The following is a 27,940-nucleotide window of genomic DNA, read 5'->3' on the forward strand; positions in this document are numbered from 1 at the left end:
CGGGATTTTTCTCTGGTTCAATGTCGGGAGCTACGACTGCCCCGGCGTGCAGCGGCTGCGTCTTCGCCCGCCCCGGATCGCGGGGCTTGGGTCGGCCCGCTGCGGACCTTTCACCGTCCGGCGCGGCCTGGAACGCGGCAAATTCAACAGCCTGACCGCGGGAGAAGACGGCAGGGGAAGAGAAAATACATTCTGGCCTTCCATCACAGTGAGGAGGGGACTGGAGGAGACTCACTATGATGGATGTTTCTTTTTTTTGTTTTGTGTTGGTTTGTGATTGTGTGTGTAATTGCTTATTTTTATTGCTCTTATTGTTGGGCTGTTGGTGATGAAATCTCGTCCAAAAGACTTGGTTTTTTTGGATGACAATAAAGGTTATTCTGATTCTGATTTGTTCCCTTCACTCTGAATCACCCCGTCTCCTCTTCATGGTTTATAGTGGTCCCTCAAAAACCCCGCTATCCCACAACCCACAAGAATGGCAGCAGACGGGGAGATGGATCGGTGCCGCCAGGACACAGGCCTTTAAGACGAAGATAACCCTGCTCTCTTAAGAACATTGAAACTTTGCTGGCATCAGAAACGTGGCGACTCTTTGTGTACTGTCTCGGTCTTATTACAATACAATAGACAATAGACAATACGTGCAGGAGGAGGCCATTCGGCCCCTCGAGCCAACACCACCATTCAATGTGATCATGGCTGATCATTCTCAATCAGTATCCCGTTCCTGCCTTCTCCCCATACCCCCTGACTCCGCTATCCTTAAGAGCTCTATCTAGCTCTCTCTTGAATGCATTCAGAGACTTGGCCTCCACTGCCTTCTGAGGCAGTGAACTCCACAGATTTACAACAATGACTTACAATCATTGGAATTTTGTACTTATCTATGGCTGTGCTTATCGATAGTATGTTTTTACTGGATTGTATGCAAAACAAAGATTTTCACTGTACCTAGGTGCATAGGTACATGCGACAATAAAGTATCATCTTCATCATCATCTGTCAAACTTCTTGTTTCTAAATGGTTGCTGTGGGAATAAAATAAGCTTCCCCTCTCTCTCTGGGGGAGTCCAGAACAAGGGGCCACAGTTTGAGAATAAGGGGTAGGCCATTTAGAACGGAGATGAGGAAGAACTTTTTCAGTCAGAGAGTGGTGAAGGTGTGGAATTCTCTGCCTCAGAAGGCAGTGGAGGCCAGTTCGTTGGATGCTTTCAAGAGAGAGCTGGATAGAGCTCTTAAGGATAGCGGAGTGAGGGGGTATGGGGAGAAGGCAGGAACGGGGTACTGATTGATAGTGATCAGCCATGATCGCATTGAATGGCGGTGCTGGCTCGAAGGGCTGAATGGCCTACTCCTGCACCTATTGTCTATTGTCTATTGTCTACCCACCTGCTGCTGAAAGGCTCGTTTCTATGCTGACTACTCCATGATTCAAAGACTTCAGTTTGCCCTTTCAGGAGAAATTATATGCTACAAGTAGACTGAGAGCATTGAGGTAACCCTTTGCACCTCAGAATAATCCTGGAGTAGCGATTTGTTTTGGCAGAGCAGAGTGGAACTTGATTGTGCTTCTTGTACTGATGCATTAAAGATATTTACTTTCAGAAAGAGCTTTTCTTTCCATTCATGTGCGATTACCTCAGATGGCCCTAAGGATCTCTAGCTAGTTCCCTCCACTTTTACATCTTCAATATGCTGAAGGTAGACACAAAATGCTGGAATAACTCAGCGGGACAGGCAGCATCTCTGGAGAGAAGGAATGGGTGACATTTCGGGTCGAGACCCTTCTTCAGTCTAATTTAAACCAGCATCTGCGGTTCTTTCCTCAATAAGGTAAATTAGGTCTATTCTTCAACTCCATCGGGGATTCCACCAGAAGACCTAGTGAGGTACATCGTGTGTGTAGCTCACAATAGACAATAGACAATAAACAATAGGTGCAGAAGTAGGTCATTCGAGCCAGCACCGCCATTCAATGTGATCATGGCTGATCATTCACAATCAGTACCCCGTTCCTGCCTTCTCCCCATACCCCTTGATTCTGCTATCTTTAATAGCTCTATCTAGCTCTCTCTTGAAAGCATCCAGAGAATTGGCCTCCACTGTCTTCTCAGGCAGAGAATTGCACTGATTTACAACTCTCTGACTGAAAAAGTTTTTCCTCATCTCCGTTCTAAATGGCCTACCCATTATTCTTAAACTGCCCCTGGTTCTGGACTCCCCCAACATTGGGAACATGTTTCCTGCCTCTAATGTGTCCAATCCCTTAATAATCTTGTGTTTCAATAAGATCCCCTCTCATCCTTCTAAATTCCAGCATATACAAGCCTAGTCGCTCCAGTCTTTCAACATACGAACGTTGGAAACATCAGGTCTGTCTCTCTTCCAACTGATGCAACCTGATCTCCAGTCTTTCACTGATGAATGAATGCCAACCTCCAGCAGACCACACAACCCACACTGCACTGGAGGTAAGAGCTTGCTGCTGCATTGCTGTGATGCGCGGCTGGAATTGTACACGCCCACTGCACAGCAACACTGAGGCACTTGAAGTCTTATCAACACTCCAACGTCAACCTTACAAAAGTCAAACTGACTGCACAATCATTCCTGTTTCATGTGTGGAAAGGAACTGCAGATGCTGGTTTAAACCGAAGATCAGACACAAAAAAGCTGGAGTAACTCAGCGGGACAGGCAGCATCTCTGGAGAGAAGGAATGGGTGACCTTTTGGGTTGAGACCCTTCTTCAGACTCTACAGGAGATAGACACAAAAAGCTGGAACAACTCAGCGAAACAAGCAGCATCTCTGGAAAGAAGGAATGGGTGATGTTTCAGGTTGAGACCCTTCTTCAGACTCAACCGGAGATAGACACAAAAAGCTGGAGTAACTCAGCGGGACAGGCAGCATCTCTGGAGAGAAGATGCTGAAGAAGGGTCTCAACCCATTCCTTCCCTCCAGAGATGCTGCCTGTCCCTCTGAGTTACTCCAGCTTTTTGTGTCCATTCCTGTTTCATATCTTGTTAATTAAATTCTGCTGCTCCCTGTCCAAATGGAAGGCCTTGAGCTAATTATTGGGAGGTGGCATGAGAATCCACAACTCCAATTCACAAATATCATGGTTTATGGAAACCCATCCTTGGACAATCAATAAATAATTAAACGCAAATAAATTCAACAGGACATATTTACTACAGGGTCCCTGGATGCATATACATGCCACCCTGATTCTACTGGTTCAATGTCTACAACCAGACCAAGAGAATAGCAGAAAGAACAAATCCATGAAATATTAATGTTAGATAACAGTTTTGATGATGTAGCATGTGCCTATACAAACATGATACGCATTTTATTAGAATTTTCACAAAGAATCTTAAACATAAACATCTTCCCGTCAGTGTTAATTTGCAATGGAATTTGCATGGTGTACAAAACTTGATACATCATATCAAACATGGTGGAATTCTTGCCACAGAGGGTATGGAGCCCAAGTCAATGGATATTTTTAAAGCAGAGATAGATTCTTGATTTTTACAGGTGTCAGAGGTTATGGGGAGAAGGCAAGAGAATGGGGTTAGATGGGAGAGATAGATCTTATGACCTTATAAATGCTATATTCCTTTTATCTTGGCTTCTCCTTGCTGCTAATAATTCAACACATTTATGGGCCTCAACCTATGTAAAGTAATAATCATCTGGAATAAAGAAGAGGAAAATTTACACAATGAGTGGCAGTTCCATGCCTAAATGGTCATGAAATCTTTTAAAATCATTCCAAGACGGTTGCACTATTCAATACCACTGCATTCCCAGAGTTTAGATTTAGTTTGGTTTAGAGATACAGCGCAGAAACAGGCCCTTCAGCCCAATGAGTCTGTCCCAACCGACGATCACACTAACACTATCCTTTTTTTCACAAAATGCTGGAGTAACTCAGAAGGGTCTCGACCCGAAACGTCACCCATTCCTTCTCTCCTGAGATGCTGCTTGACCTGCTGAGTTACTGCAGCATTTTGTGAAATAAATACCTTCGATTTGTACTAGCATCTGCAGTTATTTTCTTACACTAACACTATCCTACACACACTGGGGACAATTTATACTTATACCAAGCCAATTAACCTCCAAACCCGTACGTCTTTGGAGTGTGGGAGGACACAGGAGATCCCAGAGAAAACCCACGCGGTCACGGGGAGAACGTACAAACTACGTAGAGACAAGCACCCGTTGTCAGGGTTGACCCTGGGTCTCTGGCGCTATAAGGCAGCAACACTACCGCTACGCCACTCTGCCGCCCTGGACGATGATGGACAGGGAAAACCGATCACTCCTTCTTCAAAGCGAAAACATTCTTTGACAAATTCAATTGGGTTTTTGTTCTAATCATATAATTCTAGATAATGAAGCAGGCAACAAAAAGAACAGGAAATGCTGGAAATAGCCAGGCTTCGTCCGTGTGAAGAGTCGTAGAGATGATGTAGGAAACATCGGGTCTGTCTCTCTTCCAACTGATGCAACACGACCTGCAGAGTATTTACAGCATTTTCCATGTTTTTGGCTTTATTATTATTTTAGATTGACAACATCTGCAGTTTTTGTTTTCATGCAACCAAAAGAGCTGGACCACACATATCTTAGTACCGTATGTAAGAATGTAGAGGGGTTTCCCATTCGTGTCCATGGTTGTCAGGCAAGGTGCTTTTGGAGAGATGGTGCCCCAGCGTTGCAGAGCTGCCTCCAGTGAGGGTGGCCAGTTAGTCACTACACCCAGCTGCTCTCCCCGGATGGCCAACATCGGGGCTCCTTCTGGCCGTGGCTGGTTAGGGTCTGGATGTTGAACTGCAAGAGATGTTACAGTTTAGAGTTTCGTCCAAGTCCCTGAACTTCAGTTCAGTTCAGTTGAGTTTATTATCATGTGTACCGAAGTACAGTGAAAAGCTTTTGTTGTAAGCTAACCAGTCAGCAGAAAGACAATACATTACTGCATTTGAGCCATTCGCAGTGTACAGATACATGATAAGGGAATAATGTTTAGTGCAAGTTAAAGGTAGTAAAGCCCGATCAAAGAAACTCAGAGGGTCACCACATCCACCGTGAGGGGGGGGGGGAAGAACAAAGGGGGCCGGCGTTGGAGGCCTGCCGTGAGGGGGGGGGGGGGGAGAGGAACAAAAGGGGACCTGGCGCGGATACTCTGTCAGCGCCATATGTGGCGTCTATTTACATACCTTAGGTATGCAAGCAAAGAATTTCCCTGTGACAGTAAAGTATTCAATTCAATTCAATTCAAAATCTGAAAGACTGATCAGCACAACCAGTGCACCGCGGTCTCGAGTGCCCTGTGACGCAGAGTAAGAACATTTATCATTCCCCAGCAGTTGCACTAGGAATTCTGCCCATTGAACCTGGCAAGTGCAAGTCCAGCATTATGGGTGGTTACGGGTCTAACACTGGTTAAAGAAGGAGGAACGAAAGAGATCACAAAGGAAGAAAAAAACTCAAAATCGTGTGTTTGAAGCAATCAGGAGACTGAGAGCTGGAGATGGTATGTAGGTTAATTGGCTGGGTAAATGTAAAAATTGTCCCTAGTGGGTGTAGGATAGTGTTAATGTGCGGGGATCGCTGGGCGGCACGGACTTGGAGGGCCGAAAAGGCCTGTTTCCGGCTGTATATATATGATATGATATGATATGGCCACTGAACTGAAGGGTAACAGACCCTGGCATGGATTAGGACAGGAACGAATGCCTTTCCAATAGATTTTAACATCACTCAGTCTTTGCACATGAACTCCAGAACCATCAGCTTTTTAGGCGCTCGTGTATTTATAGTGATTCCAAAAAAGAGTATGTAGGAAAAAAACTGCAGAGGCTGGTACAAATCGAAGGTATCACAAAATGTTGGAGTAACTCAGCAGGTCAGGCAGCATCTAGGAGAGCATCTAGACCCGAAACGTCACCTATTCCTTCTCTCCTAGATGCTGCCTGACCTGCTGAGTTCCACCAGCATTTTGTGATACCAAAAATAAGAATGAAGTACTCATCAGACTGCGCTTACCTTCCAGTAGTTCTTCAAAATCGTCAACAAAGAATTCCCGTAATGGCGGCCGCTTTGGCCGTTTCAACGTGTTCACAAGTTGTTGGATCTTCGCAGAGACGCGGCTGCTGACTGGGACTCCTACACAGGAGGATTCAAATAATCAATTGGGTTAGTTAGGATCAGGGTCTGTCTACTCCTGTCAGGTCGGTGTGTCAGTGTCGCACAGCTGGCACAACTATTCCAGCACGTTTTCACCATGTTTACAATTTTAAATATATACTTCATTCACAAACAAATATAACCAGGAAATACAGTAAAATGAGATCACCTCTTTCCTGTCATTCACTCAGTCATCAAACCAACGTGTGCTGTTACAATACATCGACGGCACACATGTCTCCTCTTTAAGCAATACTTCGATAAGGTGTTTACACTTGCGGTCTACACGACCCAACGCCTCAGTGACACGTTGAGGCCGAACCTTAGATGGAAGTCCTTTACTACAAATGCTTTGTGGTAGCCACAGCAAGCTTCAGTGCATCCCTCAGCACACAGCTCGCTAACCTTGGAATGCACCAGTTATCTGCATTCTTTACCTATCTGGACAGAATCTAGAAACATTGTGGCAAAATGTGCTGTTCGTCAGTGACTCGACTGAATAGTTATAATTTTGAAACAGGCTCTTGCAATAAAGGATGGCCCGACTGAAGAAAGCTGGCCTTAGTGCTTCAAAACAGCATAGAGTCATACAGCATGGAAACAGGCCCTTCGACCCAACTTGCCCACACCGGCCAACATGTCCCAGTTGCATTAGTCCCACCTGCCCGCATTTGGTCCATAGCCCTCCAAACCTGTCCTATCCACATCCCTCTGAAGTCTGAAGAAGGGTCTCGACCCGAAACATCACCCATCAGTCTAAAGAAGCCTCTCGACCTGAAAGCCACCCATTGATCAGTCTGGAGAAGGGTCTCAACCCGAGACGTCACCCATTCCTTCTCTCTAGAGATGCTGCCTGCCCCGCTGAGTTACTCCAGCATTTTGTGCCTACCTTCGATTAAAACCAGCATCTGCAGTTCTTTCCTACACTATCCATATACCTCTATAACTGTTTCTTAATCATCGGGATAGTCCCAGCCTCAACTACCTCCTCTGGCAGCTTGTTCCATGTATCTACCATCCTTTGTGTGAAAAAGATTACCCCTCAGATTCTTATTAAATCTTCTCCCCTTCACCTTAAACCTCGTAAAAAAATCAAAGATAAACATATGCTGATACCAGGCGGACAGAAAGCACTGGAGTAATTCAGCCGGTTAGGCAGCATCTCTGGAGAACGTGGATGTGTGACGTTTCGGGTCGGGACTATTCTTCTTCTGCACCAGGACTAGAGGATGCACTGCCTTTGTTGCTTTTCCTATCAGCAGGAGGAATGGATAGGAAAGGTTGCGCGGGATATGGTCCAAACACGGCCAGGTGGGACTAGTATGGCCGACACAGTGGCGCAGCGGTATAGTTGCAGCCTGACAGTGCCAGAGTCCCGGTTTGGATCCTGACTACGTGTGCTGTCTTAAGGGAGTTTGTACATTCACCCTGTGGGCTTTCCTCCGGGTGCTCCGGTTTCTTCCCACACTCCAAAGATTGTAAATTGTCCCTGGTGTGTGGTGTGATCGGTGGACGGAGCGGACTTGGTGGGCCGAGCGACACTGGAGAAGTGGTAATGGAGAACAAAGAAACAGCAGATGAACCGAACACATTTTTTTTAACGTCAGTCTTAACAGCGGAAGACACCAACAATGTCAGACTTTTCAGTCAGAGAGTGGTGAAGGTGTGGAATTCTCTGCCTCAGAAGGCAGTGGAGGCCAGTTCGTTGGATGCTTTCAAGAGAGAGCTGGATAGAGCTCTTAAGGATAGCGGAGTGAGGGGGTATGGGGAGAAGGCAGGAACGGGGTACTGATTGAGAGTGATCAGCCATGATCGCATTGAATGGCGGTGCTGGCTCGAAGGGCTGAATGGCCTACTCATGCACCTATTGTCTATTGTCTATTGTCTATAATGTGCCAAACATTGAACAGAACCAGGGGGCAGAAGTGAGTGCAGTCGCTATTATTGAGGAGAAGGTGCTTGGGAAGCTGAAAGGTCTGAAGGTGGATAAGTCACCTGGTCATGATGGACACCACCCCAGGGTTCTGAGAGAGATAGCTGTAGAGGTTGTGGAGACATTACTAGTGATCTTTCAAGCATCACAGGTCAAGAATGGTTCTAGAGGACTAGAAAATGAAACATGGAACCACACTTTCAGAAGGGAGCGAGGCAAAAGAAAGGAAGTAATAGGGCTGTTTGTCTGACTTCTGTGGTGGGTAAAATTTTAGAGTCCTTTATTAAGAATGAGGTTTCTGAGTACTTGGAAACACATGATAAAATAGACCAGTCAGCATGGAATGGGGTTGAGAGAGAGAAATAGGTCAGCATGGAATGAATAGCGGGGTACATTCGTTGGGCTGAATGGCCTAATTCTGCTCCTAAGTCTTATGGCATACAGCTTGATTGTGCTCATGCAGAATATGATTTTACCTGGAAAGCACGCAAACCAAGATTTTCACTGTATCTCAATATCCGTGACAATAATTAACTCATACCAGTGCCTCTCCAGTGAAATCTCAGGCAATACCTGCACCCACAATGACAGTAAATCAACTACCAAGGAGCAACTGGATCCGCACACGCAACCTGATGAATTTGACACTTTCAGATCTAATGCTTGTGGGATATAGGTTTCTCTGCCACACAGGTAAATTACAATAGACAATAGGTGCAGGAGTAGGCCATTCAGCACTTCGAGCCAGCACCGCCATTCAATGTGATCATGGCTGATCATTCATAATCAGTACTAGGCATTTATGATTTATTATGTTACTATTTCTCCTCTCAACAGACCCCCCCCCCTCAACCCACAGAGCTCCTCCAGCAGTTTGTTTGTTTGCTGACATGGGTAATTGTTGTGGCCACTTTGCAGAGGACTAAGGACTGGAGGATTGCTTGAGAGCAGAAATGAAATCATGCTGAACCACTAACGATTGGGAATTCTAGCATTGAAATACCTTCATACTTGTTAGAAGGATCAGTTCAACAATAAAAATCGGCATCTAACATATTAAAAGAACGTGATGGCCGCATTTGGAATATCGTGAGCAATTTTGGGCACCATATCTGAGGAAGGATGTGCTGGCTGTGGAGAGGGTCCAGAGGAGGGTTACAAGAATGATCCCAGGAATGAGTGGGTTAACCTATGATGAGCATTTGTCGGCACTGGGCCTGCACTCGCTGGAGTTTAGAAGAATGAGGGGGGTGACCTTATTGAAATATCCAGAATAGTGAAAGGCTTGGATAGAGTGGATGTGGAGAGGATGTTTCTACTAGTGGGAGAGTCTAGGACTAGAGGTCATAGCCTCAGAATTAAAGGACGTTTGTTCAGGAAGATAAGGAGAAATATCTTTAGTCAGAGGGTGGTGAATCTGTGGAATTCTTTGCCACAGAAGGCTGTAGAGGCCGTCAGTGGATTTTTTTAGGCAGAGATAGATAGATTTTTCACTAGTACAGGTGTCAGAGGTTATGGGGAGAAGGCAGGAGAATGGGATTAGGAGGGAGAGATAGATCAGCCATGATTGAATGGCAGAGAGGACTTGATGGGCCGAATGGCTAATTCTACTCCTATCACTTATGACCTTATGATAGCTGGCAATTCTTGGCAAAGTGTGTTTGCACCTTTCTTGTAGTGTCTGCTTTATGCTAAACTGTATTAATAGTAACCTACCAATCTCCTGGCTATTCTCTATGTAAAGGCATATTTGAAAATTCTTGATATGGAAAATAATGCAAGGATGCCAAACAATAATTCCATTGCTGTTTCAAAAAAAAAAGAATCATTGTTGGCTAAGCATAACAAAATATTGGCAATGAGATGCTGGCTGTTGTGGTATTGCACTAAAATTAAACACAGCTGGCAATTGTGACAAATGCTTTTTAAAAAAAACTCTGATGTAAAACCTTAAAAGATCAATATGATTCATGTGGAAGTGGACAATATCATTAGAAATGGCAGTTCAGTTTGTACTGCTGATGATTTTAGTTTAGTTTAGTTTAGAGATACAGCAGGGAAACAGGCCCTTCGGCCCACCAAGTCCATGCCAACCAACGATCCCCGCACATTGACACTATACAAAACATAGTAGGGACAATTTATTAATATACCAAGCCAATTAACCTACAAACCTGCACGTCTTTGGACTGTTGGAGGAAACCGGAGCACCCGGAGAAAACGCACGCAGGTCACGGGGAGAATGTACAAACTCCGTACAGATAGCACTCATGGTCAGGATCGAACCTGGGTCTCTGGCACTGTAAAGCAGCAGCTCTAATGTTGCACCACCGTGCCACCCCTTGCGAGTGTTTTCGTGATCTCACTGCTCTCTGTGCATACCAATTAGATTATTATGCAAAATATTAACCGTCTTGGGAACAGATAAAAGAAGTGTTCTCGGTGACTTTTTTGTTTGATTTCCAGGAGCAGTTCAACAAACTAGTACAAGATGCCGGTTCCATCTCACAATCATCAATGGCTATTGTTCCCCGCAACCTTAAAATTAATTTCAGGCTATGTTAATCTTCATCAATGGCTAGTGTAACTTGGCATGAACTATTTCTGTTGCAATTATAAAAGGTATTTTTACAGTTATTGTGCAAATGAAGTTAGAACTATCAATGGAACTTAGACAATTATAGTTTTAGTTTTAGTTTCAGAGATACAGCATAGAAATAGACCCTTCCGCCCACCGAGGTCATGCTGACCAAAGATCATCCGTACACCAGTTCTATGTTAGACCATTTTCCTATCCTACACAGTAAGGATAATTTACAGAAGCCAATTAACTTGCGGCACGGTGGCGCAGCAGTAGAGTTGCTGCCTTACAGCGAATCCAGCGCTGGAGACTCAGGTTCGATCCTGACTACGGGCGCCGTCTGTACGGAGTTTGTACATTCTCCCCGTGACCTGCTTGGGTTTTCTCCGAGATCTTCGGTTTCCTCCCACACTCCAAAGACGTACAGGTATGTAGGTTAATTGACTGGGTAAATGTAAAAATTGTTCTTAGTGTGTGTAGGATAGTGTTAATGTGCGGGGATCACTGGGCGGCGCGGACCCGGTGGGCCGAAGGGCCTGTTTCCGCACTGTATCTCTAAATCTAAAAAAATCTAAAAACTTACAAACCTGCACGTCTTTGAAATATGCAAGGAAATCAGGGTACCCAGACAAAACCCACATGGTCCCAGGGAAAATGTACAAACTCAGAACAGACAGCACCCGTAATCAGGATCGAACCCAGGTCTCTGATGCTGTAAGGCAGCATCTCTAACGTTGCGCCACTGTGCCGAACCAATGGAAACTGAACTAGTAAAATCCAAATGTTGTCCTCCGAGTCACACACCATTCTAACCTGGAAATATATCCCTTCATAGTGGCTGGGTCAAAAATCCTGGAACTCTCCCCCTAACTGCAGACATCCACACCTTGAGAATTCCAGTAGCTCAAGAAGGCACCTCGCAATCACCTTCTCAAGGACCACCATGGATGGGAAATTAAATGCATGCTCAGCCTGTGAAGCACACATCCATTGAATTAATTTAAAAAAATAATAGGTATTGTATTTTCCTTTGAATCAGTCCATGAGCCAAATCTGAAATGTTGGTAAGTACCATCCATAACAATCACCAAGAGATGGCAGGAGTTCAAAACGCGGAGAAGCACCCTACTGCAGACTAACAAGAAACATCATGTTTATGATAGAATTACACTACCCAGCTTTCTCTCCTTGAAAAGGAATTTCTGTATACGGTCCAACATCCAATTCTGGAGCAAGTTCACCATCACGTTTTTCTAATATTCACTGCTATCATCCGGAATGGCGGGACTATCATATGTTGAAAGACTGGAGCGACTAGGCTTGGATACACTGGAATTTAGAAGGATGAGAGGAGATCTTATCGAAACGTATAAGATTATTAAGGGGTTGGACACATTGGAGGCAGGAAACATGTTCCCAATGTTGGGGGAGTCCAGAACAAGGGGCCACAGTTTAAGAATAAGGGGTAGGCCATTTAGAACTGAGATGACGAAAAACTTTTTCAGTCAGAGAGTTGTGAATCTGTGGAATTCTCTGCCTCAGAAGGCAGTGGAGGCCAATTCTCTGAATGCATTCAAGAGAGAGTTGGATCGAGCTCTTAAGGATAGCGGAGTCAGGGGGTATGGGGAGAAGGCAGGAACGGGGTACTGATTGAGAATGATCAGCCATGATCACATTGAATGGCGGTGCTGGCTCGAAGGGCCGAATGGCCTCCTCCGGCACCTATTGTCTATTGTCAACATGGACTTTAAGAATTTTCCCTGTTTCACAGAGGTAGAGTTGAGCTTTCTCAACAATACCCAACTTCCCCATGTCTCACCTTGTTTGTCAGTCTCAATACTATCACTTCTTGCACCATCTGCACTGCTTCTCTTTGCTTTTTCCCATGAGTTGTTATGGAGCAAATCATGATTTCACTTTCCTGTCTGCTGCAGTGTCTTCTCTCGGCTAGGCAGTAACAAACTCGAAAACATACAATGCCTGTAACTTACCAATAACTCGTCCGCATTACGGGGCTCTAAAGTTCTCAATCAAGAAGTTAGCTAAGCAATGATTTATACTTAAACCTACCCAATCTTGGACACCTCTCCCCTTTGAGGCTTCCGAAAGAAACCGCATAGAACTTCCAGCTGCACCATTAGAGGCTCAATGGTGTTGGTGGATTCATGATTAATGCCACTGCATCTCACAAAACCTCCAAAGAGAAATGGCATGAAATTCAGAACCATTATCTCACACCAACTCCTTAGCTCAACATGTGTTTCAAAAACACAAATTAACCTCTGCAGGGATGGCACCATGGCACAGCAGGAGAGCTGCTGCCTTACAGCGCCAGAGACCCGGGTTCAATCCTGTCTGTACATTTTCCCTGTGACCGAATGGGTTTTCTCTGGGTGCTCTGGTTTCCTCCCACATTCCAAAGACATGCAGGTATGTAGGTTAATCGGCCTCTGTAAATTGCCCCTAGCATGTAAGATAGAACCAGCATACAGGTGATCGCTGGTCGGCGCGGACTTGGTGGCCCAAATCTGCCATCACACATAAACTCCACATTGTCCATTTGAAGTATCGATCAAGATGAGGAAGTTGCTGTTATGTTTCTGGCAAAGACTAATGTCGTTAGTGATTTGGTACAGCACTTTACACAGAACGTTAAATCTTTAATTGTTTGTCAATACCTGGCCAATATATGAAGCTTCTGACAACAGTCTTCACGTTTACAATGCTGATACTTTCTGAGTTTACTCCGTCAGTTGCTCGTCTTCTCAGGACCTAAGGGCTGACAATCCGGTACGCCACTGAGGACATCCTTGATCAGTAGGCAGTTTGAAATTTCTCTTGTAGATCTCCAAAAGACATTTGGACTGATATATGGATAGGAAGGTTTAGAGGCATATGGACCAAAATAGGAGGCAAATGGAATGCACCCAGAATAGCAAAAAGGAGACAAATTGATGGAGTACCTTAGCGGGGTCAAGCAGCATCTCTGGAGAACATGGATAAGTAACATTTCAGGTCGGGACTCTTCTGCCAGTCTGAAGAAGGGTCTCTGTGTCATCAGCTGCAACAGGCAGCAAATTGGCCACAGTGCATTGCATTTGACATGCATCGGCAGCAGAATATTTATATTGCAATAACATGTTCACTTCCACCTCTAGGGGAATCAAGAACCAGAGGACATAGGTTTAAGGTGAGAGGGGAGAGATTTAATAGGAACGAGGGGCAACTTTTTCACACAGAGGATGGTGGGTGTATGGAACGAGCTGCCAACATAGGAAGTTGAGTCAGGTGCTATAACGAAATTTAAAAGACATTTGGACAGGTACATGGATAGGAAGCGTTTAGAGGGATCTGGGCCATCTTGGTCGGCATGGACAAGTTGGGCAGAAGGAATATGCAGGAAGGAACCGCAGATGCTGATAAACACAGAAAATCGACCCCTTTGATCTGTGTTTTCAAAATTTACCCTTCCATATCTCTGTGTCTCCCTCTCCCTTGACTCTCAGTCTTAAGAAGGGTCTCGACCCGAAACGTCACCCATTCCTTCTATCCAGAGATGCTGCCTGGCCCACTGAGTTACTCCAGCATTTTGTGTCTATCTTCAGTGTAAACCAGAACCTGCAGTTCCTTCCAACGCCTCTTGAAATTTTGCTGCTTCACTCCATTTCCAATGGCTGTGAAGATACCCTGCAATTCATTTCAGTTCTATTGACATCAGCTTTGATACTATGCAAACTCCTGGTCTGTAATTTCCCCTTGGACATACCGTCTCTCCATGTAGAGGCCATGTCTTTACTGCTGATCCCATTTGTTGTTTTGAATTTACAGGTCATTCCTGTTTCTCCTTTCTGCTGATGCATCTTGCTTTTGCTGCCCTTCATGAAACTGATGTTTGGTGATTGTCTGCCATTTTAAGTGCACCAAGAATTTCTTTAAACTACTGTCTGTTTTCCGAAGCCACAATGCGTTGGTTGTTGTGACCAGTTTAGTTTAGTTTAGTTTAGTTTAGCAAGTGCCCTTCTGCACAAGTCTGCACTGACCATCAACCTCCCATTTATAGTGGTCTAACATCAATCCCATTCTGTTCGCCTCCAGATTCTATCCACCCACACGCTCGAGGCAATTTACTGTGGCCAATTAACCTACCAACTCACACGTATGTGGGATGTGGAAGTAAACCAAAGCACTCAGGGAAAATTCATGCAATCGCAGGGAGAACTTGCAAACTCCACACGGTCAGCACCCAGAGTTAGGATCGAAGCTGGGTATCTGGTGCTGTGAGGCAGCAGCTCTACCAGCTGCACCACTTTGCCACCCTAATCGATAATGATCTCTATATTAACCCAGGAGCATCAGAGCTAGAGTTTTCTCCAACGACTCTTACAAACTTCTACAGTGGAAAGCATACAGTCGGACTGCATCACAGCTTGGTTGGGAACTGCTCTGCCCAAGACACCAAGAAACTTGAGAGAGACGTGGATGTGGCCCAGTCCATCACACAAACCAAACTCCCCACCATCCACTCCATCTACACTTCGTGCTGCATCAGAAAAACAGCCAACATAATCAAAGACTTACCCCTCCCAGTTCACCCCTTCTTCTCCCTGCTCCCATCGGGTAGAAGATACAGAAGCTTGAAAGCATGCACCATCAGACTCAGGAACAGCTTCTTCCTCTTTGTTATCAGGTTTCTGAATGGTCCTTCCATAACTAGGGTACTGTCTGATTCAAATCTACCCCATTGTGGACACTGGACTTTGTCAGCTCGTTCCATGCACCCACCATCCTCTGTGTGAAAAAGTTCCCCCTCATGTTCCTATTAAATCTCTCCCCTCTCCCCTTAAACCTATGTCCTCGGGTTCTTGATTCCCCTAGAGGAGGAAGTGAACATGTTGTTGCAATACAAATATTCTGCTGAAGATGCATGTCAAATGCAATGCACTGTGGCCAATTTGCTGCCTGTTGTAGCTGATGACACAGAGACCCTTCTTCAGACTGGCAGAAGAGTCCCGATCTGAAATGTTGCGCTACAATTTAGGGAACTATATTCTGCACTCTGGATCTTTCCATTTGCTCTACCTATTGTACTTGAGTTTGGCTTTATTGTATTTATGTATAGTTTATATGATTTGATTGCATGGCATGCAAAACAATGTTTTCACTGAATTTCGGTACATGACTATAATAAACCTAAACAAAACCTAAGTTTTAACAACAACTAACACATGTGTCAATGGCGCAGGGCATTAAGCAAAGTGTTCACACGAATCATTTAAAAACAAAGATACCACAGGAATGGAGAATCCCGGGGGAAAATAATTAGACTGAGCTGTTCCTGATCTCCAACATTTGCACTGTTTACTCTAATGAATATTCTGTACTCTAGCATTTGTTTAAATTTAACTATAAACAATGACTTTTACAAGCATTTAAGCTCTCTATTCTCCAAAACATCATCTTCCCGGCTTCACTTTACTTGCTCAAAACAAGCAAAAAGTTCCAGATGCTGGAAACAATGGAAACATTAATAGTCTTTTTATCTTTGAAGGATATGAATGTCTTGCAGAATGGGAAAACAACAGGAAAAGACCAAGTAACCCCTGAATCACTGTCCTCCATTCAATCAGGTCTTGGCTCATTTGTATCATAATTCCATTTATCAATCTTGGCGTCACATACTGTTTTATTGACTGCAAATCCCTGATTTACATTTTTGTTTCATTTTCTCCATCAAAATGACCATAGCTACAATTGCCTCTCCCCTGTAAAAATGATAAAGTATTACATACTGAAACAAGCGCATAGCTCTTTCTTAGTTACGCGTGATTTGTGCTGCAATGGGTTATTAAGTAATCATTCTCAAAATTGAATTAAGGTAACCATAATACAGCAAGTTGGTGTCAGACAGTTTTGCTGGCTCTAAACCCTCAGCAAAGCAGCCTGTTTGTTGCAGGTCACGTTTTTGTCCTTATTGATTTTGGTCTAATTCAGAGAAGCAGTGAGAGCTCTATTAGTCCCTCAAGAGATGAAAGTGGTCTGCTCACATTAAGGAAAATTGGCTTTCCCCATCTCTATTGTCTCTCTCTCTCCACACACACAAAGCCAAACGAGAGAGAGAGAGAGAGAAACAAAAAAATATAAAAATATTTGTGTACACACACACACACACACACACACACACACACACACTTCTTTTTAGAAGTGCCTTAAATTTAACTCGCTTCAGATGTGAAATAAGAGCACCGTTGACTTGTGAAGTTTCTCCAGGTTTCTCCTCAAAGGTACCATTGCACTTAACAAGAGGCAATATTGGTAACTTGCCTTGCAATTCTGACCAAGTTTGCGATCCCCCTTCTCTCAAGTTGCCGTGAAGATGGTTCTCCTAGTGGGGAGTCTAGAACAGGGGAGGGTGTCGCTGTCTCAGCTTAAAGGATCAACCACTTAAGATGGAGGAGCAGGAATTTCTTCTCTCAGAGGGCAAATCAATGGAATTCTCTAAACCCCCCCCCCGCCAGGGCCCACAAATGCCCAGTTATTAGACACAATCATGTTAGAGAGAGAGAGAGTTGGGGCCACAAAGGACTCGAGAATTATAGGGAGCAGGCTGGCAAATGAAGGGGAGGGCAAAATAATCAGATCAGCCTTGACCTTACTGAATGGCAGAACAAGCTCAAGGCAGTATTTGGCCAAATTCCTATCCTGTTTCTTATATATTTTTAAAGTGAAATGCTTTGATTTGAATTGAGATTATGCAGCAGAGCATGAGGGTCCACAGATGATGCATGAGATTAGACCCAGCCTTTCCAAATACCCAGGGGGCCCTCTTGCAATTGAACAGATATGGAATCCAATATCATCATCATATCATATCATATCATATCATATCATATCATATCATATATATACAGCCGGAAACAGGCCTTTTCGGCCCTCCAAGTCCGTGCCGCCCAGTGATCCCCGTACATTAACACTATCCTACACCCACTAGGGACAATTTTTACATTTACCCAGCCAATTAACCTACATACCTGTACGTCTTTGGAGTGTGGGAGGAAACCGAAGATCTCGGAGAAAACCCACGCAGGTCACGGGGAGAACGTACAAACTCCTTACAGTACAGCACCCGTAGTCAGGATCGAACCTGAGTCTCCGGCGCTGCATTCGCTGTAAAGCAGCAACTCTACCGCTGCGCTACCGTGCCGCCGATAGCGAAGATCTCGTGTCGAAGATCTCAGAGACCGGACGGTTTGTTAAGGTTTAAATTGATTCATTCAAACTTCTATTTTTTATGCCTTTTTTTCTGGATTGAACTCCTCCTCAGTAGCATTAATGTGAATTTCATGCAATACTCCAAGTGGGACCAGACACTTCAAGTAGCACCAGCAGCAGAGTGCCGCAGCGGTAGTGTTGCTGCCTTACAGCGCCGGGGACCCGGGTTCCATCCTGACGGCGGGTGCTGTCTGTATGGAGTTTGTACATTCTCCCTGTGACCTGCGTGGGTTTCCTCCGGGTGCTCCAGTTTTCCTCCCACATTCCAAGGATGTGCAGATTTGAGGTTAATTGATTTCTGTAAATCGTTCCTAGTGTTTAGGATAGAACTAGTGCATGGGGGATCGCTGGTCGGCGCAGACCAGGTGAGCCAAAGGGCCTGTTTCCACGCTGTATCTCTAAACACGCAATCAAGATTGCCCGATTGGCATATTACGGAAAGAAACAACATTTTAAGGCAGCAGTCTTAATCCAAGTGGCCAAATTTTAAACACATAGGGTGGTGTAGCGGTAGAGCTACTGCCTTACAACACAAGAGACCAGGGTTCGATCCTGACAATGGATGCTTGTCTGTACGGAGTTTGTACGTTCTCCCCATGACCTGCGTGGGTTTTCTCCGGACCTTCGGTTTTCTCCCATACTCCAAAGACGTACAGGTTTGTAGGTTAATTGGCCTCGTATAAGTGTGGTATGTCCCTAGAGTGTGTCAGATAGTGTGCGGGGATGTGTACGATAGTGTTAGTGTGCAGGGATGTGTAGGATAGTGTTAGTGTGCAGGGATGTGTAGGATAGTGTTAGTGTGCAGGGATGTGTAGGATAGTGTTAGTGTGCAGGGATGTGTAGGATAGTGTTAGTGTGCAGGGATGTGTAGGATAGTGTTAGTGTGCGGGGATCGCTGGTCGTTGCAGACTCGGTGGGCCGAAGGTCCTGTTTCCGCGCTGTGACTCTAAACTAAACTAAACTAAACATAGGGCTGAAAATGCCGTTGTTACCCAGAGCAACAAACATCGCTCAATTAAAAGCTCGTTTCTGTCAGGGCAGATTATCTGAAAGAAAGGAGACCATAAAACTGATACCATGGGTGGGGAGTTTCAGGGCACAAACATCCAGAGACTCTCGCAATCAGGATTTCAAAGAAATTGCAACACAAAGGAATAAGAAAACACATGTGCAAGTGTGTTACATATATAATTATGCTATACTTGAATTTCCTCAATTGTTTGAATAAAAATGAGATAATATGTGAAGCCAAATCAAAGTATATAAAATTGTGAAAATCAGATAGGGTGGATAGTCCATATCTTTTTCCCAGGGTGGTAATGTGCAAACAATAGAGGGCGTAGTTTAAGATGAAAAGGGATAAGTTGAAAGGAGATTTATTTTAAGACTTTCGAGATTCAGTGTGGAAACAGGTCCTTGGGTCCACCGGGTCCATGCTGACCAGCGATCACCCTACCCCGTACACTAACACTATCCTACACACTTGGGACAATTTTACCAAAGCCAATTAACCTACAAACCTGTACTTTTTTGGAGTGTGGGAGGGAACTGGAGAAAACCCGTAGTCAAGTCTCTGGCGCTGCAAGGCAGCAGCTCTATTGCTGTGTCACTGTGCCGCCCTACGCCACTATGCCACCCAGGACATGGGAAGATTTTTAAACAGGTGCCAGGAATGCCCTGCCCATGGAGGTTGTGTGAGCAGATACAATGATGGCATAATTTAAGAGGAGTTCAGAGGGGCATATGAACAGGCATGGAATGGAGGGATAGGGTCCGTGGGCAGATAATGAGATTAGTTTAAATTGTCGTCAAGGTCATCACGGACAACGTAGGCTAAAACACGGTTCCAATGCTTTCCTGTCCTATGTTTCATATTCACATTTCTATTCTATTAACCCCCCCACCAGAACATATAACAGGCAGGAACGGGGTACTGAACGGCCCATCAAGTCTACTCCGCCATTCAATCATAGACAATAGACAATAGGTGCAGGAGTAGGCCATTCGGCCCTTCGAGCCAGCACCACCATTCAATGTGATCAAGGCTGATCATTCTCAATCAGTACCCCGTTCCTGCCTTCTCCCCATACCCTCTGACTCCGCTATCCTTAAGAACTCTGTCTAGCTCTCTCTTGAATGCTGATCGATCTCTCCCTCCTTAGAACACAGAACAGTACAGCACGGGAATAGCCCGTTGGCAGCATGTATGTGCCAAACATGATGCCAAATTAAACTAATCTCTTCTACCTGCACATGATCCATATCCCTCCATCCCCTGCATATTTCCATGTGTCTATCAGAAAGCCTCCTGAACACCACCACTATCTTCTTCCACACCAGTGCTGGCAGGCCCAGAATAGTTAGTCACTCAGAAGGACAACCCTCAGATGCCAGGAATTGTCCTTGAGCATCTCCTTTGTGGTGCCTCCAATGTAACTGTATCTATTTTTCAGGTGATCAAAACCGTGCACAGTATTCCAGGTGAGAATGCGTTACTGCGATTCCAGAATTTCTCAGGAAGGCCTGCATAAATACCCTGCATACAGTCATTTTCATAACCTCCAAGCAGCGATCAGTAATACGAACCGACAAGGATTGGTTGAGTAAATATCCATTCCACAAGCGTTACACCAAGAACCAGCCTCCACTAATCCGTCACATCATTTCTGAATGGATCCAGATTCATTGCAACTCCTTGTATTCATTTTCCTAACATAAGCATTTTTCTAAGACATCATTTTTCACAATGGAAATTTCTAATGATGGATGACCACTTAGTCAAAAGATCAATTTATTAAAACGGTCTTGATCATCACATAAATAAATTAATCATTAACATTAATGGACACTTGAAGTTGTGACAATTATTTATACTGGTTCAAGCACATTCACAAATTTTACATTGAAATTCAGAATCACTTTTGCAAAACATTAATACCCATTAAATGATGAGAAATAGACTGCATAGAGGATGAAATAAGTCATAGAGTCATAGAATCATAGAGTGATACAGTGTGGAAACAGGCCCTTCAGCTCAACTTGCCCACACCGGCTAACATGTCCCAGCTACGCTAGTCCCACCTGACTGCGTTTGGTCCATATCCCTCCAAACTTGCCCTATCCATGTACCTGTCTAACTGTTTCATAATCGTTGGGATAGTCCCAGCCTCAACTACCTCCTCTGGCAGTTTGTTCCATACACCCACCACCCTTTGTGTGAAAAAGTTACCCTTCAGATTCCTATTAAATCTTTTCTCCTTCACCTTGAACCTATGTACTCTGGGCAAGAGACTCTGTGCATCTACCCGATCTATTCCTCTCGTGATTTCATACACCTCAATAAGATCACCCCTCATCCTCCAGCGCTCCAAGGAATAGTGACCCAGCCTACTCAACCTCTCCCTATAGCTCAAACCCTCTAGTCCTGGCAACATCCTCGTAAATATTCTCTGAACCCTTTCAATGTCTTTCCTATAACATGGTGCCCAGAACTGAACACAATACTCTGAATGCGGTCACACCAACGTTAGTAGGGCAGAACTTACCATCACCAGTTTCCATCAGCTCAGCATTACCATATTTTGGGACAGCTCTTGGTGTTGATCGTTGTGGCCGTTCAACTTGTATTGAGTGCCCTGTTGTGTAAGTGGTGATATCCGGAGGTGCAGAGTGGTTTTCTAATAGAGGTAAAGGTTATACATTATGATTCAAAGAAGAAAAAAAAAATGCTTTTTAAAATCACTGCCTTTAGAGCAACTTTGAAATTCTACGCTTCCTTAAAAAAACACATATACAAGATTTGGTAGATGAAAAAGTACAATTTGCTTAGCATTGTCAATATGTCGAATAATCATGGACCAAAGTCTAGGCCGAACATGATACCAAGTTAATCTCCTCTGATCCATATCCATAAGGTTATAAGTGATAGGGATAGAATTAGGCCATTTGGCCTATCACGTCTACTCCACCATTCAATCATGGCTGATCTATCTCTCCCTCTCCTCCTAACTCCATTCTCCTGCCTTCTCCCCATAACCTCTGACACCTTTGTACTAATCAAAAATCTATCTATCGCTGCCTTAAAAATATCAACTGACTTGGCCCCGACAGCCTTCTGTGGCAAAGAATTCAAGAGATTCACCACCCTCTGACTAAAGATATTTCTTCCTAAAAGAATGTCCTTTAATTCTATGGCTATGACCTCTAGTCCTAAACTCTCCCACTAGTGGAAACATCCTCTCCACATCCACTCTATCCAAGCCTTTCACTATTCTGCACGGTTCATTGAGGTCCCCACTCATTCTTCTAAACCCCAGGGAGTACAGGCCCAGTGCCGACAAACGATCATCATAGGTTAACCTACTCATTCCTGGGATCATTCTTGTAAATCTCCTCTGGACCCTCTCCAGAGCCAGCACATCCTTCCTCAACTATGGTGCCCAGAATTGCTCACAATATTCCATATGTGGCCTTACCAGCGCCTCAGCATTACATCCTAGTTTCTTTTTTATGCAAGCTCTCTTGAAATAAATGTGAGCATTGGGTTTACTTTCTTTACTACCAAATATCCCTCTATATCCCTCCGTATCCACGTGCCTACCTAAAAACCTCTTAAAGGACATTATCATAACTGTTTCTACCACCACCCCTGGCAGCACTATGAGCACTATATATTTAATAAAATCAATTCCCTTGAAGACAATGGGACCAACTTTTGGAATTGAGCACAGCGTACAGTTTCTAGTAAATTGTATGTTTTATAACAACAACTTAAGATGAATTCTAGACAAATGGTTTGAATATAGAAAACACCTCTCTGGCAAAACATTCCAGGCACCCACCCCTCTCTCTATAAAAAATATTACCCCTTGCTTCTCCTTTAAACATTCTCCTTCTCACCTTAAAGGTATGTCCTCTAGTCTTTGACATTTTCACCACTGCCAACCTTATCTATGCCTCTCATAATTTTATATACTTCTATCAGGTCTCCTCTCAACCTCCAATGCTCCAAGTTTTTCCAACCTCTTCTTCTACCCAATATTCTCTAATTTGGGCAGCATTCTGGTAAACCTCTTCCGCACCCTCTTCATAGACTCTACATCCTTCCTGTAACGGGATGACCAGAACTGCATGTGATAATCCTGAAGCAACCGAACCAAAGTTTTAGAAAGCTGCAACATCATTTCCTGACTCTTATACTCAATGCCCCAACTGATGATGGCAAGCATACTACACACGTTCTTTACCACTCTAACTACTGGTGCTGCCAGGGACCCTGAGACCCCTTTGACGTTAAAGGTTTACCATCAACTGCATATGTCTCCTTACATTCGACCTCCAAAAGTGCAACACCCCACACTTGCTCGGACTAAACTCCGTCTGCCATTTCTCCACCACATCTGTACCTGATGTACATCCCACTGTATCTTCTAACACTGTCCCCAACTCCAGCAATGTTGGTGTTGCTTATAAACTTAATAACAGACCTATCTAGATTTATAACCAGAGGCGCAATGAACTGCCAGATAGTGAAACGTTGCGTAGAACACAAAGTGCTGATGTAATTCAACGGGTCAGGTAGCATCTCTGGAGGACATGGACAGATAATATTTTAAGTTGGGACTCTTCTTCTGACGTCTAAAGAAGAGTTTCAACCCGAAACCTATCCATAATCCTCCAGAGATGTTGCCTGACCCGCTGAGTTACTCCAGCATTTTGTGTTCTGTCCATTTACGTCCAAGTCATTTATAAGCGAGGAAATCAGTGTTCAGATTTACTTGGTTCTCTTCTTGCTTTTTGGTCTTAGACATTGACCAGATTGATACTCACGTCGCCATGCCAACATTTGACAACTAAACTAGCCCAGTCTTTAGATATAGTTAAGCACACTATATTTTTACCACATTTTCTCTGCTCTGAAAAATCTGCCGTGGCAGCTCATTTTACAGTGGTAATGTCACAGTGGTAATGTCACCAAAAGATAAACGCCTTGAAATATTGCTATGTATTTTAAACACTCAATCCTTTTAAAACTCTTTGCTTTAATTCTGCACTTGACAAGCACGTCTCCCTAATGAAGAATTACATTCACTAGCAGTGTTTCGCATTACCTTGCTCAGAATATTTGTTTAATTTTATTTGAACTTCCATCTTAATTTACGTACATCAAAAACGAGCAGGTGAATGAGTTATAATCAGGTAAGTGATTCTGGAGCATGATGCCGGCCTCTTATAAGTCACTTCAAACTCACTTGCAATTTGGGCAAAACAACGTCATGCCTGTAACATGTAGAAATATCCCACGGTGCTTCTTAGCACCACTTCCCATCAAAATGGGAAACCAATCTACATAAGGAGATATTAAGAGAGATGTGGGCTTCAAGGGACTTCTTAAAAATTGAGAGATGTGTATGGAAGCAACATTTTCCATTGAAAGAATTCCAGAGATAGACACAAAATGCTAGAATAACTCAGCGGGTCAGGCAGCATCTCTGGGGCAAAAGGGATAGGTGACGCTTCGGGTCGTGACCCTTCTTCAGACTGAGAGTTAGGGAAAAGGGAAATGAGAGATATAGATGGTGATGTATGAAAGATATGCAAAAAAGTAACGATGATAAAGGAAACAGGCCCTTGTTAGCTGTGTGTTAGGTGAAAACGAATTACAGATTTCGGGGCTCAACAAGATGACTTTGAAGCTGGTACGACTTGGGTGAGTAGGGATCATGAGAGAAGGGGGATGCAACATCATTTACTCTCGATGCTTTTATAAACAGTCTCAGCCTGTTATGATTCCTCAAGAAATATTCCTGTTCTTCCAACAAGTTTTATGTTAACGATCTTCTAACTTCTCCATCTTAAAAAGTTGCACACTCTCATCTGCAACATTCCCTTTAAACAGTCAACTGTAACATTAATTATTACTCATGCGATAGATAGAACATGTGTTAGCTCTCTCTGATTTATCAATATATCACTGCATACTTAGTAAATCCATGTTGATGGATTTGTTCGTAAACTACATTAAACAACCTGGAATTGTTATTTTAAAAACTGCAGATACTAGAAATCTGAAATAGTCTGGCATATAACAAAGACAGAAATCACCTAGTTTTGATGTAAAGGATTTAACCTGAAACATTGGGTGGCACAGCAGGTAGAGCAGCTGCCTCACAGTGCCAGGGACCTGGGTTCAATCCTGACCTCAGGTGCTGCCTGTGTACGCTGTATGTCTGAGGTTTGCACGTACTCCCTGCAACCACATGGGTTTCCTCTGGGTGCTCCGGTTTCTTCCAACGTCCCAAAGACGTGTGAGTTTGCAGGTTAGTTGACCTCTGTAAAATCGCCCGTAATATATTGGGAGTGGATGGAAAAGTGGGATAACGTAGAACTGGTGTAAACCAGTAATAGGTGGTATGGGGGGATTGAGGGGCCGAAAGGGCTGTTTCCACGCTAAAATAAACTTTCTCCCTAAACTAAACTAAACTAAATTTAGGAACACGGCCTGGTCACCACTGTGTGACACCACTGCGGCTACACCAACCCTAATGTAGTCATGCAGTCTCCAGTGAATTTGGGGCTTTGCTGCCGCAGCAACCAGACCTCAGGCAGTGCAAAATGCGTTCCCCCCTCGCCCAGACCATGACGATGACCCCACTATCACCTTGGGCTGACTAAAGATTCTTCTCACTGTTTCTAAATGTCTCTGCAGATCAGTGAAATTTCAGGACAGTTCAAAAATAATAAAATAATGCGAAAAAACCCCGTAGAAATACCAAAACAAGGAACTGCAGATACTGGTTTACCCAAAAGGGCACAAAGTGCTGCAGTAACTCAGCGGATCAGGCAGCATCTCTGCAGAACATGGATAGATGATGCTTCAAGTCGAGACCCTTCAGTTTTTCAATCAGTCTAAAGAAGGATCCCGACCCAAAACATCACCTATCCACGTTCTCCAGAGATGCTGCCTGACCCACAGAGTTACTCCATCACTTTGTGTCCTCAAAAGAATACAACCACATTTTTAAAAACAAAAGTTGTTAATTAGTTAATTAGCACATTACTATTAAAGTGGATGAAAAAAAATTAACGGATATTCGGTGTAAGTGAATGGGGCTGCATCATCAATTACCATTGTAGGGCTGAGGGACTAAAATACAAAGTGTATCGCAGTCAATTACAAAATCCCCTGGAGGTTTTGAGGGTTAGAGCATGTAACCTCCACTGCCTTCCACAATCCAGTCTTCAGGTCCAGACTGCAGTGACACAATCAAAGTAGTGGGCTGGAGATTTTCAGTGGACCCGTCAGCTAACTATCTATACAATCCAACCTATTAACTCTGTGGCACAAAGTGCTGGAGTAACTCACCAGGTCAGGCAGCATCTCGGGAACGTCACCCTTTCCTTCTCTCCCGAGATGCTGCCTGACCTGCTGAGTTACTCCAGCACTTTGTGAATAAATACCTTCGATTTGTACCAGCATCTGCAGTTATCTTCTTATAACTCTGTGGCACATACACTGCATGGCCTTCTGAATATTTCCAGCGTTGTATGCTTTATCTTTAGAGTTTTAAACTTCCTGGGAAGCAGTGGAACAAATCATCCCCTCTCCTTTCCTGAATAAGACTGCGAATAGTACTGTTGACTCTCCGTGTGTTTGTTGTTTGAATATTTGTGGTCAGATCCTGACCAATCCTCACTCTGCTACCTTTCAAAGCCCAAAGTATCCGTCATCAGGGCATGTTGAGGTACTCACTGAGAATGCTGCTTGTCAGGGTGACAGTGGCACAGCAGTAGATTTGCTGCCTTGCAGTACCAGAAACCAGGTTGGATCCTGACTACAGGTCCTGTCTGTACGGAGTTTGTATGTTCTACCTGTGACCGCGTGGGGTTTCTCCAGGTGTTCTGGTTTCCTCCCACACTCCAAAGATGTACAGGTTAGTAAGTCAACTGGCTTTGGTTAAAAAAAATAGTAAATTGTCCCGAGTGTGCAGGATTGTGTTAGTGTACGGGGTGATCGCTGGTTGGCGTAGACTCGGTAGGCCAAAGGGCCTGTTCCTGTGCTGTCTCTCTAAAGTCCAAAACATAATGTATGTGCTCACTTCAACCATGTCATTATCTCCAGATGAATGTGAACATTGTTCTAAGATGCGTCTGTTTTTTTTAACATTAGTAGCTGAGAAAGTAAAAGGTGGCAATATCTTGTTTAAAGAAACTATTTGAGAGTGGTTTGATATAAAAATCAAAATGGGTCCAGACAGTTTAAATACGGAAAGAGTTGTTTGATATAAAAATCAAAATGGGTCCTGACAGTTTAAATACGGAAAAGAGGTTCACATGTTCTCATAACATAAGGACAAAGAAATGCTGATTAAAAGTAGGATGTTATGGATGTGAGAGTGGGAGATTCCTGATGTGAAGAATTTCTCACCTCCCCGAATGTAGTCTGGAACCCAATGTCTGGAAGAACAGAGGAAATAGTCGTAGTCAAGAATTTCAAAAAGGAATTGAATAAGACTGAAAAGATAATAAATGGTAGAGTTCTGGGTTGCTGTACTGAGTCTCCTGTGCTGAAGCAATGATATTATATTCTGATATATGTCTGAAAACCAACCAAAACTCATGAAATCAACTTCAAATAATAGTTTTGTGAATTCTCTAAAGATGGGAATCTGGGTAATAACTTTTTTTTTTCAACCCCAGCTCCCTACATTCTCTATTACTTGCGAATAAGGTTCTGTCCTTGGTATTTAAATTCGTGTGTAAAGCAAACTTTAAGGTGGATACTGTAATAGTGCCAATTAAATATACTATTAACGGCATAGTGAACAATTTCACCTCAACAAGAAATCCATTACTATTCAGTGTTTATGTAGCATGACAGTGCTTAGAAACATAAGCTAAAATGTTCATTTAAACTAGCAAACAAGTGGATCCATATCTACATTGAAATGTTATGC

General features: G+C 43.8%; 1 protein-coding gene across 6 annotated transcripts in view; it reads right to left on the reverse strand.

The window, feature by feature from the left end:
- The window catches only part of LOC144607888 (disco-interacting protein 2 homolog C), a 515,842-nt gene that overhangs the window by 161,031 nt on the left and 326,871 nt on the right, over nt 1–27,940 (reverse strand). For all 6 annotated transcript variants that reach the window (XM_078425037.1, XM_078425045.1, XM_078425054.1 and 3 more), the window contains 3 exons: nt 21,530–21,661; nt 6,061–6,180; nt 4,648–4,845 (listed from right to left, as the gene is read on the reverse strand). In XM_078425037.1, coding sequence (XP_078281163.1) covers nt 4,648–4,845; nt 6,061–6,180; nt 21,530–21,661 — 450 coding nt within the window. The remainder of the gene's footprint in view (nt 1–4,647; nt 4,846–6,060; nt 6,181–21,529; nt 21,662–27,940) is intronic.

Source organism: Rhinoraja longicauda, chromosome 2, assembly GCF_053455715.1.
Source record: "Rhinoraja longicauda isolate Sanriku21f chromosome 2, sRhiLon1.1, whole genome shotgun sequence".
NCBI lineage: Eukaryota > Metazoa > Chordata > Chondrichthyes > Rajiformes > Arhynchobatidae > Rhinoraja > Rhinoraja longicauda.